Consider the following 18339-nt stretch of genomic DNA (forward strand, 5'->3'; position numbering starts at 1 on the left):
TGATTTGTTCATTGTGTGGGCAGAAGAGTCTCCAATAGGAAACAGGACTGAGATTTCCCTTCTTCTAGTTCAACCCCACATTTGTCCACTGCTTTTTTTATCACCTGGCTGTAGATACCTATGTCATCTAGCGGTGACGGTCTTGATGAGTAACTATCTGCCCCTATTGTGGTGATTCAGTGTCTACGTCCTGCCATAGTATTTCAGTGTATTTCGAAGTCTCCGAATGCTGATATAATCCTGCCGTACAAGTTACTTAAGCTTTTTCTGGTGGATACAGTATCTGCCTGTGGATTCCTCACCTTGTGAATATCCCCTTGGGTCAGCAACATTCGGAAATTCTTTTTGTAGCTTCGCGCCGACGTGGACGACGTCACAGAGGCACGACACCACGCGCGACTCAGCTGACGTCACCGACTCCATAATAGGCCCACTCCGGCGTGATGACATCAGTTCCGTCCTTTTTTCCGTGCCTTCGAGGCACATGGACGAACCGACATCAGTAGATATATACACAGTATACACAGTACACAAATGTCAAGGTAACACACAATGTGAAACCAGTGCAGAAAAGCAATTGAAATAAAACTTTTCCTTCAACAATAAAAACATATTAACCCCACAGTTACTCAGGTTTAGAAGAGTGGACAACAGGGAGGCGAGTGGGTCAGTGAGGAATCCACAGCTAGATACTGTAGTCACCAGAAAAAGCGTTACCGAAGGTAAGTAACTTGTTCTTCTGATGGATACATCTGCCAGTGGATTCCTCACCCTGTGAAGAGATTCCCACAGCAGTCCCCACTCCTGGAGGAGGGTGTCCACCCCTCTATACCAGAAAGTCCTGAAGGACAGAACGCGCAAAATGACCGTCCCTCCTCACCTCGGTATCCAAGCAGTAATGCTTCGCGAAAGTGTGGAGGGAGGCCCAAGTTGCCGCTCTACAAATATCCTCAACAGGTACACCCCTAGACAAAGCAGATGTTGAAGACTTTGCTCTAGTAGAGTGGGCTCTTATACCCTCTGGAGGTTCCTTACCAGCCAGGGCGTAGGAGATCTTGATGCATAGTATTATCCATCTCGAAAGTGTGCGCTTGTGCACAGCTCTTCCTTTTCTGCAGCCAGCAAATCCAACTAACAGCTGGCCATCAACGATAGTCCTTTGTCCTATCAAGATAAAAGCTCACGGCCCTCTTAGGGTCCAGACGGTGAAGCCGCTCCTCCTCCTTGGAAGGGGGAGGATAGAAGGTAGGAAGGGTAATAGACTGTCCTAGATGGAAGGGAGTTACTACCTTAGGCAGCAAAGCAGCCCTGGTCCTAAGAACCATTCGTTCAGCATGAATGGTCAAGAATGGGGGCTTTGAACTAAGAGCTTGAAGCTCACTTCCCCTCCTTGCCGAGGTAATTGCAACTGGGAAAACCATCTTAAAGGACAACAACCTCAAGGGACAATTATGTAAAGGTTCAAAAGGGGAACCCATTAGAAAAGTAAGCACCAGATTCAAGTCTCATTGAGGCACAATAAAAGGAGTAGGAGGAAATTTATTTGTAAGGTCCTTCAGAAATCTTAAAACAATAGGAGATTTAAATAAGGACAGCTGATCCGGCAGGCAGAGAAATGCAGACAAAGCCGAAAGATAACCTTTAACTGTAGCCACAGCAAACCCTTGCTGTGCTAAAGAAAGAGCAAATAGAAGTATATCTGACAAACGAGCCCTCAACGGGTCAATGGACTTCTCCCCACACCATTTCACAAATTTAGACCATCTGTATGAATAGATTGACTTGGTAGAGTCACGCCTGGCCGATAGAATGACATCCACCACATCATGTGGGAGAGAAAAGGAATTCAGGTTGCCCCGTTCAATCTCCAGGCATGAAGGTGTAAGGTCTGGAGGTGGGGGTGTAGAACCTGCCCCTCCTTCTGAGAAAGGAGATCTGCCCTGAAAGGGAGACGGAGCGGCGGGCACGAGGAGAGGTGGAGAAGATCTGTGTACCACTGAGAACTGCCGACTGAGACTGTCTGCACGAACGTTCAGAACTCCGGCCAGATGATTTGCCATCAGACAAATCTGATGATCCTGAACCCAGGACCAGAGACACAGAGCCTCTCTGCAGAGACACTGCGACCCTACTTCTCCCTGCTTGTTGACATATCACATCGCGGTGGTGTTGTCCGTCAGGACCTGAACCGACTGCCCGCGAAGGGAAGGGAGGAAGGCCTTGAGCGCCAGACGTATCGCCCGCAATTCCAGAAGGTTGATATGAAGCAACCTTTCCTCTGGAGACCATAGACCCTTGATCTCCAGATCCCCCAAATGAGCACCCCACCCTAGAGTTATCACTGTGGCCACCGCTGGAGGAAGTTGGAAAGGCTTTCCTTGAGACAGATTGCCCTCCACACTCCTCCAAGACATATCCGCTGCAGTTTCTCTGGAGATCCTGATGGACTCCCTGAGATCTCCCTTGTGTTGATACCACTGCTTGCGGAGGCACCACTAGAGTGCCCTCATATGCCAGCGTGCATGGTTGACCAATAGAATGCAAGAAGCCATCAGACCGAGCAGACGAAGGACCTTCAGGACTGGAACGACCGCTCCATTGTGAAATAAAGGAATCATTTCCTGTATGTCGCGAATCCTTTGAGGTGGAGGGAATGCCAGACATACAGTTTTATCCAGTACTGCACCTATGAACAGGTTGCGCAGGGAGGGCACCTGGTGAGATTTGAGTACATTTATTGAAAACCCCAACCTGTACAACAACTGAGTTGTAACTTGCAGATGATGGAGCACTTTCTCCGGAGATTCTGCTTTTGATCAACCAATCGCCAGATAAGGGAATACCGGAACCCCATACCTTCTGAGATTTGCAGCCACCACTGCCATCACTTTGGTGAAGACTCGAGGCGCAGTAGTAAGACCAAACAGAAGGACCGCAAACTGGTAGTGCTGCGATCCCACCGTAAAACGGAGGTACTTCCTGTGCGACTTCAGAATGGGGATGTGGAAATACGCATCCTGCAAGTCGATCGACACCATCCAGTCTTCTTCCAGCAGCGCTTGAAGAACCTGCGCAAGGGTGAGCATCTTGAACTTCTCCTGCTTCAGGTAAAGGTTCAAGATCCTGAGATCCAGGATTGGACGAAGTCTGCCATCCTTTTTGGGGATCAGGAAATACCGGGAGTAGCACCCCTGACCCCTCTCCTGCTCTGGAACCACCTCTATCGCACCCTTTCTGAACAGAGCCAGGACTACTTCCTGCAAGAGCAGCAGGTGGTCCTCCGCACAAAATCCTTGGCAAGGAGGGTAATTGGGGGGAAATTCCCGAAAGGGTAGAGGATACCCGTTCTCCACGAGATTAAGAACCCAAAGACCCGCTGTAATCAATTCCCAATCTCGTAGAAAATGGGTAAGCCGCCCCCCCCACTGGGCCCACATGATCCGGAATGGCAGATCTAGGGCTGCTTTGCTGTGGTGGCAGGGGGTTGGGAAGAGGTAGAGGAGGAGGAGGAAGCCTGACGACCTCTAGGACGAGCTCTTTGCCTGCCTCTGTACGACTTGTACAGCGTATTCTGCTGCTGCTGCTGTTGTGGCTGCTTATAGGTCCGAAAGGAAGACCTGCCAAAACCTCTGAACCTCTTCCCCGCAGTACCTCTGGACTGTAGGCCCAAAGATCTCGCTGTTGCTCTGCTGTCCTTGAACCTTTCTAAAGCAGCATCAGCCTTCTTTCCAAACAAACCTGACCCATCAAAGGGCGAATCCATCAAGGCAGCCTGGACATCCGCAGAGAATTCAGAGGATTTAAGCCATGCCGCCCTTCTTGTGGCCACTGAAGAACCCATCACTCTTGCCACCGAGTCAGCAGTGTCCAGACCACTCTGAATGACCTGTCTAGCAGCAGCCTGAGTGTCAGTAATCACCTCTTGAAAATCCTTCCTATCCTCCTCAGGAAGCTTTGGAACCAGCTGTTTGACTGAATCCATCAATGCATGGATATAGCGTCCCATAAGACAAGTAGCATTAGTCGATTTGAGCGCCATGCTTGCCGAGGAAAAGTCTTTTTTCGCAGCCTGGTCCTGCTTCTTCGATTCCTTATCCCCAGGAACCTGTGGAAAAGCGCCCGCAGATTTTTTCGAGCAGGCCGCCTGCACAACCAAGCTCTCTGGTAAGGGGTGCGTGGATAAAAAGTCCGGGTCACCAGGCGCCACCCTGTACCTTCTCGCAACCGCCCTCGAAACAGCAGGGGCTGTAAGCGGTCTTTTCCAAACCTCAGATATAGGCTCCGCCAAAGCATCATTGAAAGGGAGCATAGGCTCGACCACAGAGGTAGGTGAATGAAGGACCTCAGTCAGTATATTAGCTTTATACTCTGCAGTAGGAAGTGTTATATTCAACAAGTCTGCACCCTTCCTTATAACCACGTGATAAGGTGTCACATCCTTAGAAGGGGCGTCAGAAACAGAGGCCAAATCCCAATCAGGAGACAGCTCAAGACCACTAGCCTCTCTCAGATCGTCGAAAAGATCCTCTGAATCCTGCAGCTCACCCTCTTCCATTTCTGCATCACGGTACCTCTGCTCTTCCAGAAGTCTCTGTGCCTCACGCCTCGACCTCTCCTTCAAGAATGAAGTCGACGGATCCGGAATCGACTCTGCCGGACTCGGCGTCGAGCCCGAATGCGGAGGACCAGACCGCTGAACACGAGGTCGGATCGGATTCGGCATCGGCGTAGAGGGTGTCGGCGTCGAAGGCTTCGGCGTCGAAGGCTTCAGCGGTGCCGAGAAAAGCCAAGGCGGCAGCAGAAGCGTAAGTCTAGGGGATACCCAGATTGTATGCTAATGGACCCGTGGGACCAACAGGTGCACCGGAGGGGTACATAGCCCTTGAATACACTCCATACATAGCATTCAGGAACTGGAGCAGGAAAAGCTGGATAAGAGCCCACAGGATGCTCTCGAGGGAGCGGAGTCTTCTCGACTTCGACTTCTACCTCAGGTTGGTGCACTGGGGTCGACAAACCCGCAGGCAATGGAACCTTCTTTTCTCCTTCTTCCTCTTCTTCTCCTTCACCCTCCTGGTCAGAAGAATGAGTCGGAGCCGGAGAAGGATTCAACAACGGCTTCGGTGAATGAACAGGCGAATTCACAGGCGAAGCCTCACCCTCGGAGACTTGAACCTCCGGAGTCGGAGTCTCCACATCCTTGCGAAGCAACTTCACCTGCGACTTCGGTCTCGAGCTGGAGTCCTTCCCAGAGTGATGGCGAGACTCATGAGATGACTTCTTGTGCTTCTTCCTCGACGACCTCTGAGCATGCGCTGACGACGACCTCGAGTGCGACTTCGAGCGAGACTTCGACCGTCGAGTCCGTGACCTCGACCTCTTCTTGTCCTTCCTGCTCTTCAACTTGGCAACAAGGAGCTTTGCCTCCCTCTCACGGAGAGCCTTGGGATTCATCTTCATTCCTCGACGTCATGGTCCGAACTCAAACACCAAATGCAGCACTCGTGCGGATCCGTAATTGACATCTTCTTGACGCACTCTCCGCACGGCTTGAATCCAGTCTTCTTCATGGACATCTCGACACAAAGAAACAAGAGGACACCGAAAAGAAACAAACAGTAACAAAGTTACTAACTGCTACAGAGGATCCCTCGAAACCGTTAGCGTCAACGACGCGGAAAAAAGGGAACTGATGTCATCACGCCGGCGTGGGCCTATTATGGAGTCGGTGACGTCAGCGGAGTCGCGCGCGGTGTCGTGCCTCTGTGATGTCGTCGGCGCGATGCTACAAAAAGAATTTCCGAATGTTGCTGACGCAAGGGGATATTCACAAGGTGAGGAATCCACTGGCAGATGTATCCATCAGAAATTTGGTCTTTCACTTCTTCATAAAAGTTTTCTTTCTTCAGTTCTTCCTGAGGCTCTAGAGTTAGTGATCGCTCAATCTCTTCGAAGCTTTTCTCCCCCAATCCTTCGATGTTGAGGATTTCACTGGGATTCAAAACTGCTTCAGACTTTTGTCCAAGTACTTGCATTTCCGGAGCAGGACCACCATTTCGGCTTCAAGACGCCATTTCATTCTTTTGATCTCGGCGGCCTGTTTGACGACGAGATTATCGTTTGTCTTCTTCTTGGACGTAAAAAAATCCTTCGTACATGAATCAGTTAGGAAGCTGTGATTGTCTGATCATGGACTTTCATGTTTCAACATTGAAGCATACTTTCCTCTTTTTCTTCGACATCCTGGCCTAGTCATGAGTTTGGCCTGCTGAGGTATCCCATTCAAAGCTATCGAGTGGTTCCTTGTCACGAGTCATGGCTGCAGACGTCGAGTGCTTCAACACGAGGCTCTCTTCGAGGTATTTGAGTCGCAAACAGACTGGGTGTTTGTTTTTCTGTGCAATTTGGGTTGCAGTTTTTGCAAAACTAGAAAGGTGTTTTCTCCATTACTCCGTACAGGGAGCCCCCTACAGAAGCATTCTCCGAAACTGTAAACAAAATGATTTGCCTTCTCGAAATCTCCATCTCTACCTTCCTTAGATATTTTCTGTAACTTCAGTTGACTTTCAGTGAGCTTCTCATGATCTTCGGTTACCTACTTCTTCCAACTGTTGGAGATCCTTCAGCATGTATCCAGACCCAACAGCGGAAAAAAAGACTCTGTAGATGGCAACCCAATGAAGCACGACAACGTCACCAGGGGACACCAAATGGAGATGCGTCTAGGCCCATCAACAACAAAAAGAGAACAAGCATTTGCAATGCAATAGGTCTCGCATTAGGAAAGTGTGAGCTATTGGTATTGTAAATGACAAATTCTTTTAATATGTGTTGGCTTTGAAAATATTAAATTAATAGCATTGTTATTCACAAAGCCAATAGCTTACACCTTCCTAATGCGAGTCCTATTGGCTATGGCAATGCTTGTTGGTAGCAAGCAAGGACAGTGCTGTTGCGGTGCTGAGTGATGATGTGGTTGGGCTGAGTGATGTGGTGGTGTTCCCGAGTGATGTGGTGGTGTTCCCGAGTGATGCGGTGGTGTCCCCGAGTGATGTGGTGGTGTCCCCGAGTGATGTGGTGGTGTCCCCAGAGTGATGTGGTGGTGTCCCCGAGTGATGTGGTGGTGTCCCAGAGTGATGTGGTGGTGTCCCAGAGTGATATGGTGGTGTCCCCGAGTGATGTGGTGGTGTTCCCGAGTGATGTGGTGGTGTTCCCGAGTGATGCGGTGGTGTTCCCGAGTGATGCGGTGGTGTTCCCGAGTGATGTGGTGGTGTCCCAGAGTGATGTGGTGGTGTCCCAGAGTGATGTGGTGGTGTCCCAGAGTGATGTGGTGGTGTCCCAGAGTGATGTGGTGGTGTCCCAGAGTGATGTGGTGGTGTCCTCGAGTGATGCGGTGGTGTCCTCGAGTGATGCGGTGGTGTCCTCGAGTGATGCGGTGGTGTCCTCGAGTGATGCGGTGGTGTTCCCGAGTGATGCGGTGGTGTTCCCGAGTGATGCGGTGGTGTTCCCGAGTGATGCGGTGGTGTTCCCGAGTGATGCGGTGGTGTTCCCGAGTGATGCGGTGGTGTTCCCAAGTGATGCGGTGGTGTCCCCGAGTGATGCGGTGGTGTCCCCGAGTGATGCGGTGGTGTCCCCGAGTGATGCGGTGGTGTCCCCGAGTGATGCGGTGGTGTCCCCGAGTGATGCGGTGGTGTCCCCGAGTGATGCGGTGGTGTCCCCGAGTGATGTGGTGGTGTCCCCGAGTGATGTGGTGGTGTCCCCGAGTGATGTGGTGGTGTCCCCGAGTGATGTGGTGGTGTCCCCGAGTGATGTGGTGGTGTTCCCGAGTGATGTGGTGGTGTTCCTGAGTGATGTGGTGGTGTTCCTGAGTGATGTGGTGGTGCCCCTGAGTGGTGCCCCTGAGTGATGTGGTGGTGCCCCTGAGTGATGTGGTGGTGCCCCTGAGTGATGTGGTGGTGCCCCTGAGTGATGTGGTGGTGTCCCTGAGTGATGTGGTGGTGTTCCTGAATGATGTGGTGTGTGAGGGTGTGTGGGAGTGTGAGGGGGTGAGGGTGAGTGAGGGTGAGAGGTGAGTGAGGGTGAGAGGGTTGTGAGGGTGAGGGGTGTGAGGTTATGAGGGTGAGTGAGGGTGGGTGAGGGTGTGTGAGGGTGAGTGAGGGTGGGTGAGGGTGCATGAGGGTGAGGGTGCGGGAGGGTGAGGGTGTGTGAGGGTGAGGGGGTGGGAGGGTGAGGGGGTGGGAGGGTGAGGGTGACGGGGTGAGGGTGAGAGTGATGGGGGTGCGAGTGAGGGTGAGTGAGGGTGTATGAGGGTGTGGGTGTGTGTGAGGGCATGGGGGTGTGAAGGGGTGAGGGTGAGTGAGGGGGGTGTGAAGGGGTGAGGGTGAGTGAGGGGAATGAGGGGGTGAGGGTGTGAGGGTGAGTGAGGGTGTGTGAGAGGGTGTGAGGGTGTGTGAGGGTGAGGAGGGGTGAGGGTCCGAAGTAAATGGTGGCAGGGCAGACATCATAAGACAGAGAGAAGAGACTGCGTGGTGACTGCGTTGGTCAGTTTCAGAATCAGGAGGGGCAGAGTCAGCACAGTCTGCGAGGGATCAACGTATCTAGAGCCAAAGCATAGCGGATGTAGCATTGCAGCTAGCAAGTCAAGTGTTTTCAAGCTGAGTGTCCCTTGAGAGATGACAACACAGCAACAGCATTTGAGGAGCAAGGCTACTGTAAACAAGCACGGTAGGCTTTCACTTTCGTCCAGAAACAAGCTCTCGGCATTGCTGTGGCGGGGAGGCGGGGGAGCAGGAGTGCATTCCTTTGAAGTCTGATGCGGGGGCGGGGGAGCGGCAGCCTTTGAAGTCTGATGCCGAGGCACAGACAATTGGTGGTGTGTTATGTGGCTGGCGATGGAGTGCACGCGCATAGATCACATGAACTGTATGCGATCTGCAGCCGTTTTGGTAGACTTTTCTTTTCCGCTTACTACAATCTCGCCGGAGCAATGCGCAAGCACATTGGCTCAGGCGAGACCTAAAAAGGACAAAAGATTTTATGGAGAATTCCAGACCCAAGCAATAGATGGAGGAATAATGCAGAGCATGCGAAACCAGAAAAGATTCCAGTGCAAAATCAGTCTAAAAGGGAGATTCAGTTATCAAAAAAAGGATCAATAAATTGCATATTCTGCAGAAGTATAGCCACATACCTCTTCTGCCACAGAAACAGTGCTGCATGCTTCTTATCACAAACAAGTTGGATGCAAAAAGCAGACAGCCTATTACACTTCACATAAATAAAATTACAGAAATTGTTTGATGCTTTACTCTTCAGGTTTTCCGACAAATAAAGAAGGTGCCAAGTACCATTCTGTGTGGAGAATCATGCAAATATTGCTAACAAGTGTTGTAGACAGACAATTCAGCACAGCTATAGCACCTATTTTAATGCACAACTTCAGGTTTGTTGCAACCTAAAGATAAGGTTGCTGTAGACTACAAGCAGTGTCAAATATAGGCAGGTCCCTTACTGGCCTTGTGGAGCCACAAACAGAGTTGCATGGTGCCCCCTTGAGATACTTCAGAGCCAATGCTAACTAAATATGTAAAGTTCCGGTCTGGCACCTAGAGAATATTCATCTGTTGGTAAAGAACCTGCGGGATGAAGTATCAAATATACTCATACAGAAACACCTAAAGACAAATTCAATAAAACTGGACTTCCAAATGCTTGTTACAAAAGGGATGCCAGCACAGGAAATGCAGAGATAAATGCTTGGGAAAACATCCAACACACAATAACAAGTTTGGCTTCTGTGGAGGAAAAACAATATTCCTTTGTGGTTAATGAAATTGTGTTCTCTTTGCACTGTTCTTGAGAATGTCTATATTCACAGTGCTTACTTTACAAATGTTCTATGTATACCTCAAAGATAAAAAGCAACTAGTTAGCAAACGTACCATATTATCTTTTTCTATCCTTTGCTGTTCTTTCTGTCGATTGATGGTGCTGTGATATAACTTGGAAGGCGGGCCAGCAGGTTTCTTGGGAGTGAAGCTTTTGTTTCGTGGTTTTGACGCTTGTCTTGTAAGTTCTTTCAGCAGCCTTTGGTTTTCCCTTTCAATATGTCTCACTTCATCACTTGTGAAGGAATAGTTCTTTGACCTTGTGGTGGCGGGGTGATCAAAAACCAAATCTCTCTGATCCTTCTTATCCAAATGCATAAAAGCTTTGAACGTAAAACATGTTAAGTTATAGTGGGAAAGTTTACTTGAATATGTACACAAAATCCAAGAAAAAGTGACGCACAGAACATGCCATTGGCACAGATATTCAATGTGTAAATAGGTGCTCCCCGGTAAACAATGACAGTTCTCACGGCAAGGAAAACACTTATGTATAGACCCTGAACAACTATGTATAATAATAATCCACATTTTCAAAATGCAGTACATGAATACTATGTCCTTGGGCCACCAGACTGACTCTAAAGTATATTTTATTATTAACTCATCAGCTCTTTAAATCCCTAATGTATAATATATATAATAGTTAATTCCCAATATTACATACATTGGAAAGACAATATAAGATCTTATGAAGATTCATCAATAACCCAAATCTCTGGCCTATAATGATCATGTTTGTGTGACATTATTTGAATTTCAGAGACGTACTGCTAATCATGTTGTTGGACTGAATTTGAGCCCATTGAGGACAATAAGATATACGAAGATACAAAAAATCATTGCACATTGATGGTGTATTGTTGTTTGAAAGTGTGACCATATGTATATTTGATTGTTGTCTCTTCAATTTATGAAATATTGTGAATTAACTATTATATACTGTACATTAGGGTTTAAAGATATGTTCAGTTAATAATAAAATATTTAAAAATATATATTTTTTAAGTCTCAGTCTGTTGGCCCATGTTTATAGTAATCATGTACTGTGTATGTCTGCATAGTTGCTCAGGGGTGTTGTGGAGCCATAGCATGGATATTTCCAGGTGTAATTTTTTTGTTATTTTCAGCCCTAATTCCAACAAAAATGTTGTTTATCTGCCTGAAACATTACATAGCAATTGTAGAGTTCCTATTGGTAAAGACTGTCCAGAACTCAAACTACAGTTGTCACTTTTAGGCGGTACTGAGTCCTTTGATTTACCATCTCAAAAAACAGATCAATGTGTGCATAAACGGTAAAAATGTGACCAAATATCGAATGCCATAAAAGAGAACTAGAATGCATCGTTCGACTTGACAATTTTAATAGAAACAGAACAACTTTTTGCAGTAAGCAGTATTTCTATTGTCGTACAGTTTGTTATGAGTAATAGACTTTCCTATACAATTATCCAGCTCAAATAACGTCTACAAAAACATTCACTTTTACTTGTTTCCTCCACACACAATGAGCACTCATCGGGGCTTCTTCCCCTTCCAAATGGCACTTATTTAGAAATTATGTTTTCATTTCGCACGAAAAAATAGCCTCTTCTACTCCTTAGGTGACTGGACAATTATGGGGATGCTTTAGCATTTGTAAATAAATTATGTGTCGCCTAGGGGATTAATAATAAGCTGTTTTAGTTGTAGTTGTAGCTTGCGGAGTAGATGTACAATATAAGTTACAGGAAGTCTGCTAACGTGTTAGGCCTTGTTTTTGTACAAAAATGTAATATATTGTGCTGTTACTGGTGGTATAGTGTGGGCAAGTAATAGCAAAATTCTGAAAAATTAAATGAAAGAGGCAAACAGAATTAACTGATGTAATATCTAGAGTTTTGGGCCCGGGTATCACTGCACCTTCTGCACCATTGAAATCATGACCCTAGTGCATGCAAGGTAACTGCACTTGTGACTGCTTATTTAGTAGCTAAATCTAGCAAGATTTAGTGTTTATAGGAGTTCTGACAACTTTTGGCACGATTCAACTGCACCTGCAGTATTATTGAGATCAAGGCCCTAGTGTCTGCTAGATACCTACACTTGTGACTGCATTTAAAAAAAAAAATAATATATATTTTTTTATTTATTTTAAAGTGGGAGGCCGTGAGTAAGGCTAGATGTAAAGATAGAGGCAATGAGGAGGGTTAGGGAAGGGGAAAGAGTAGCATGAGGGAGGGGAGTTAGGAGGGAGAATGGGGAGGGGAGAGAATTGGAGGGCAATTTAGGAGAGCCTGATGGGGGCGCAGAGTGGGAGACCGCGTCAGAGGTAGGTATTATGGACCCCAATATTTGTTGCAGAGGTACAATTTGAGGTCTTTTTTGAAGTTGAAGTAGGAAGGATTACAGCGTAGGTCTTTAGGCAGGGAGTTCCAGATGGAAGGAGCGCTTCCGGAGAATTAGCAAGCTTGTGTGCATTTCTTCTTCAACTGAGGGCGGATAAGAATGAGGGCGTTGGTGATCCTCGTCGGTCAGGTGCAGCCCGCTTTGTGGAGTTTGTCTGAGAGGTAACGTGGGGTGTTTTGGTGAAGGGCTTTGTGCGTGATACAGGCAATTTTATAGGTGGATCGGTCTTAGATGAGTAGCCATTTGAGGGTTTTACGGGCGGGAGAGATGTGGTTGAAACGTTTGTAGTCAGAGAAGTCTAGCAGCTAGGTTGAGCACAGATTTGAGTGGTGCAAGGTGAACTTTAGGTGTTCCAGCGAGGATAGCGTTACCATAGTCGATTCTCGACAGGACCAGCGATTGGACAACAGATTTTAAGTCATCAGCCGGGATGAAGGGTTTAATTTTCTTGAGATGGCTGAGAGTGAAGAGTGCTCCTTTGGCTGAGGTTTTTATGTGGGAGGTAAGGGCAAGGCTATTATCAATGGTGATGCCTAGAGATTTAACTGAGTTGGAAGTGGTGAGAGAGCAGTTGAGAGCATTAAGGTCGGATATCCAGTCTTGTATGGGGAGTGGGGAGTGGGGTTGGAAAGGCAGTTCTCGATTTTGATTTGTTGGGTTTTGTGTTGGAGAAAGTTGGTGAACCAGTTGAGGACATGGCCATTGAGGCCAAAGCAGACTTTAAGAGTGGTAAGTAAGGCAGTGTGGTTAACTGTATCAAAAACAGCGGATAGGTCGAGGAGAATGAGTAGGCAAGACTCACCATTGTCGGGTGAGTGATGTATGTCGTCAACAATATTGAGCATGGCAGATTCTGTGCTGCATCCTTGTCTGAAGCCAGATTGCAGTGAGTCAAAGAGGTCAAAAGTGTTGATGTGATTATCCAGTTTGAGCAGGGGGCATTTTTCAAGGGCTTTGGAGAGAAGAGGGAGGTTAGAGATAGGTCGGAGGGTATTTGTTGGTTGGGATTTTTGGGGATGGGTGCGATGCATATTTAGTAGCTAAATATAGCAATATTTGGTGTTTAGTGGAGTTATGACATCTTTTGGCTCCGGTGCCACGGCACCTTCTGCACCATTCAAATCATGACTGTTGTCTGCAAGGTAACTGCACTTGTGACTGCGAGTTTAGCAGTAAAAATTTAGCAATTGTAGGTGTTTAGTGGGGTGCCTAGAGCTTTTGGTCCTGGTGTCATTGCACCTACTGCACCATTCAAATCATGACCCTGTTGTCTGCAAGGTAACTGCATTTGTGACTATCTGTTTAGTTTGACATTTTAGCAATAATCTGGGTTTAGTGGGGTCCCTAGAGCTTTTGACCTCGGTGCCATGGAACCATTCAAATCAAGTCCCTTTCAACTGCAAGGTAACTGCAATTGTGACTGCCTGTTTATTATAAAATATCGCAATATTAGGTGTTTAGAAGAGTTCTGACAACTTTTTGGCCTGGTGCCACTCCACCTGCTGCACCATTCAAATCATGACCCTGGTACCTGAAAGATAACTGCGCTTGTGTTTAGTTGTAAAATATAGCAATAATCTATCCTTAATGGGATGCCTGGAGCTTTTGGTCCCCATGCCACTGCACCTGCTGCACTATTCTAATGAAGTCCCTTTTAACTGCAATGTGACTGCAATCGTGACTGCCTGTTTAGTCGGCAAATATTGCAATATTATGCGTTTAGAGGAGTTCTTACTACTTTTGAGCCCAGTGCTACTGCACTTGCTGAACCATTGAAATCATGACCCTGTTGCCTGCAAAGTAACTGCACTTGTGGCTGCCTGTTTAGTAGTGAAATATAGCATAGCTCTTGTACATTAACTTTATTTTTAACGTGCAATGTTTATTACAACATTTTGAATTTGATCATAATGAACAAATAGATTAAGTTGAAAAATAAAATCAATCCGCTAATGCCTACAAAGTGCAAAGAAAGGTACTGAGGCATGAATAGGAAATGCCACAAACATTCCATGGCTAAAGCATCTGCTAAGTAATAAAAAGCAAGCATTCCAGCATACTGTTAGAAGATGTCTGCCTTTTCCGTGGTAAGAGATCTTATCTTGACAGGGAATGGGGCTTAAACAGCAAGAACAGTTTTAGTACAAGTATTGTAAACGTGTGCATCCTGGGGAAGTTAACAAACAGTAAATGCATTCAGCCAGGGGAAGTTAAGAAAAAAAAAGTTCCACACTAAAGCTATTGAACAGAGTAATTTGGGAAGGAGAACTAAGAGCCCCCTTTTAAGATATATTAAATACATGAGATTACAGTAGCACAGCGCAAGCGCTGCGCAGGTGAAACCTTAAAATGAATCGATGATTTCAACAGCAAATGCACATGCTGGCTGGCATCTTAAAAGTGGAATAAAACTGTAATGAAGATTACAGGTTTATTTGGATATGCTTATTCTAAGTAAGATTCTAGTTCCATCTAGGATTCTAAGAAAAACAAATTTATACTGGAGAAGTGGTTGACTCTGGGGGCTTCGGTGTGCCATAAAACAAGATGGCCATCATCATGCACTATCCTACTCCAAAGTAACTGCTGTCTGGAAAACTTCCAGCAATTTGAAGTGAGATTTGCCTCCACAGAAGGTTCCCCCACAGAGGGCATACACTGGTCTGTTACAGACTCCCTGGGCCTGCACCACTACACAGTATCATGAGTTTCTCAGAGCTCTTCCCAATGGACTGACTAATTAGCATACATGCCAACATTTCATAACAGGAAAACGGGAGATTTTGAAAACAAAATCGGGAGAATGTATTTTCCTCATTAACTTCTATAGAAGCAAAGAGTGAGACGATAAAGTTATTTTGGCTAAAAGAAATCGGGAGTTTCCCGCTTGAATTGGGTCTTTTGGCATATATGAATTAAGCCTCTAGAGGCAGCTGCAGTGCGCTTGAAGCAGTGAAACGTTTCGGCACAAAAAGTTAGATTCTCAGAGCGTGCACTAATCTAGAGTTGCCACAGGAAAGTGGCTAAGGAGTGTGAGGTCTTCTTTTCAAGTGCCCTTTTTTGCCATGGCGGTTCACAAGGTAAAACTTCACTGGAAAAGAAGGCTGTACCAGAGAGATCTACGCATTGCCCAGTTTGGGAAAATGCACAAATGGAGTTCATGTTGCGGTTTGGTGCACGCTGGAGGTGTGTAGGTCAGCATCCAGGGGTTACATTTTGAATTAACATTGCCCTTTGTTCATACGTCACAGCTGGCACCCCTTTTTTCTAAACTAAACTTGTTCAGGCACATCACGCATCAGTGTTTGAATTCTGTTAGTTGGCGGCTTAAACACGGCACATTAGCCAGCCCTCATCTCTATAGGTAGTGAAATCCGTGCAGTCGCCAGCATTCATCTCTAAAGGAAGTGCTACCATTTGTTCCCATCTTAAACCTCTTGCCTCAAGCTCTACACTAGTCGACTCCTCACGGCAGGCACGGACAAAGGAGCCACCTCTTTGGGCAAACATATCCAAGGGTGTCGTGTTTGGGCCCTGGGCGAGAACCTCCAGCTCCAATGAAACCTCACAAGCACCTACAATGTGCCCAGGTCATCACCATATAAACACCCTGACCTAGATCACACAAACACAATAAGTACATTCTCACAACAAACAGACTCAAAGTTACATACCTCTCATTAACCACCAGACACCACTGAACTGCTGAACAGACTCTCCAACTCATAACTATTAACACAGGCTCTGCACCAATGTGCCAGACATTTCAGGCCGCAATTTCTAAGGACAACCTTACCACACTCTTCATGGTAGAAGCATAACCCCACATTTTGGATATCCTTGTTTCCAATGGGAACAGCATCCAGAGTGAAATGTGTGCATGTAAGGGTTGAGGTCCCAACGTCATCCATAAGTCATCTTTGTCCTGCATCCTAGGTAAGCAAACAACAACTGTATGGAGCTCCTCGCATGCCATTTCATAAATTCTGCAATCTTCTAAATCCTCTACAGGGTTTTAGACAGAACAAGGATTTCCATAGAAGAATATTTGAACTCCTTTCCATTTCATTTGTCCAACAAGCCCACAATACCCAACATAATGACTTCAATTAAGAGACATCTTCGCCAAACTCACTGACAAATTCAACGTGTAACAGCATGTTAACGACACAACACACTCCAAAATCCAAATTCTCAACCTCTTCTGCTCGACATCATAAGCCATCCAAGGCAAACCTCAAATATCTCTAGACAAGACTGCAAACCTCACCATCCCCATTACGTTCCTCAATGTCCACCCAACACACCAAGGTTTACCCAAGATGGATCAGACACTACAAGGACTGCTCCATCAACAACCTACATTTTGTGTTCATCTCATTTCCTGCCATCTCAACACATAACATTACACACTTTTTTAAATGACTAAACTGCATGTGTGGAAAACCATGTGACCATCCACATTCCAACTAAAAACATGCAAGTGCAACGAAACCTTTCACCATCCTTGTGCCCTGGCTGCATGACTACCAAACCAGCTTCAGATCATGCTGTAGAATGGAGACAGGTGCCTTACAAATCATAGACAGTGCCATCCTGGCCACAAATAAGGACACCTGCTTCATGGCAGTGTGAGACTTCTCAGTTGATACCATACTCATCCACACCCAAAATTCTGGTAATGGGATTCACTTACATCCTTCACTAGTTCTCCTCTTACCTATGAAACAGACACCAATTAATTCTCATGAGCACATCCTTATCACCTACGGAGTCCAGAGGATTCCATTTTGTTCCTATCATCTTCAACACAAAGCCCCTTGGAATTTTACTCGCAGGCAAGCATAACAATTTCTTAATATGCCAAAGAAACACAACTGTACTTGAAGTCACCTTTGCTCTGAACATCCAACATATCAAATGCTGTATGCACATCACCCAAGCCTGAAAGTCCAGCACCTACTTGAAGCTCAATCTCATAAAAAAGAATTCCTATTATTCACCAATAAGCAACAACTGGTCAAAACCTAGCTTAATGACGTGAACCGTAACAGATTAGAACACAGACTTTCACCCAATGCCAAGTCAGTCAAGAATTACTATGGACACTGACCTCACCCTCAAGGAGAACACCACTATTAAAACAAAAAGTGTAACCATTCCTCCCAAAAAACAACTTTAGAAAAACCATTCAAGCCCTACTACTCTCTTTTTAGATTGTAGCAATGCCCTGCTCCACTACAGTTGGAAGTGGGGGTCCTTATCACTGACCGCCGCCACCAAATGCTGGAGGCGGGAATCCCTGTTCCACACCGCTGTTGCCAGGTGCGAAATCCGGACCCCTCATTTCAACGTTAGGCTAAGTAAGGACACCGTCTGAGATAGCACTGCTCACCCCCTTAGTAGCTTGGCACGAGCAGCCTGGCTTATCTCCAAGGCACAAGTGTACAGTATGTGCAACTGCACTCACAGCTACCCAATGATGTCACCACAAATGGACTCCCCACAACTTTTTATAAAACAAGCATATTCTTTATATAAGCAGATATACGATATGACCACACAATACAAAACCAACATATAATAATGGGTAGTATTCCTTCCGGTGGATTGGTAGGTTCTAACCCCAACCACGGTGGATTGGTAGGTTCTAACCCCAACCACCACTTCGAACCAACAGTGAAGTTTACGTCTAACCGTTTCCAAAAGGTTAGGCAGGTCGTATTGCTAGAATCACACACGTTGCAAAAGAAAAGAAATACTGCAATGCGTAACAATACACTCCTGTACTGTGCAATAGCGAAACAATGCCATACGTAGAGCCACAGTCATGTACATTGCAATAGAAGGAATCATGCAATGTGTATCACTACCAGCATGCCCTGTGCAAAGAAGAAATAAAGCAATGCATCACACTACAATCATGTACTGTGCAATGAAGAAATAATGCAATATGCCACGTTACAATCATGTGCTCTGCAAGGGAAAAATAACGCAGTGCGTAGCACTCCAAGCATGTAGTTTGTCAGACACAAATAAGGTCGGGTGTCATACGACAGTT

General features: G+C 46.3%; 1 protein-coding gene across 8 annotated transcripts in view; it reads right to left on the reverse strand.

Annotated features, from left to right (window-relative positions):
* CFAP97 (cilia and flagella associated protein 97) overlaps window positions 1–18339 on the reverse strand; it is a 427501-nt gene that overhangs the window by 153470 nt on the left and 255692 nt on the right. For all 8 annotated transcript variants that reach the window (XM_078678037.1, XM_078678036.1, XM_078678038.1 and 5 more), the window contains one exon: window positions 9942–10210. In XM_078678037.1, coding sequence (XP_078534163.1) covers window positions 9942–10210 — 269 coding nt within the window. The remainder of the gene's footprint in view (window positions 1–9941; window positions 10211–18339) is intronic.

Source organism: Lissotriton helveticus, chromosome 2_2 (assembly GCF_964261635.1).
Source record: "Lissotriton helveticus chromosome 2_2, aLisHel1.1, whole genome shotgun sequence".
Taxonomy (NCBI): domain Eukaryota; kingdom Metazoa; phylum Chordata; class Amphibia; order Caudata; family Salamandridae; genus Lissotriton; species Lissotriton helveticus.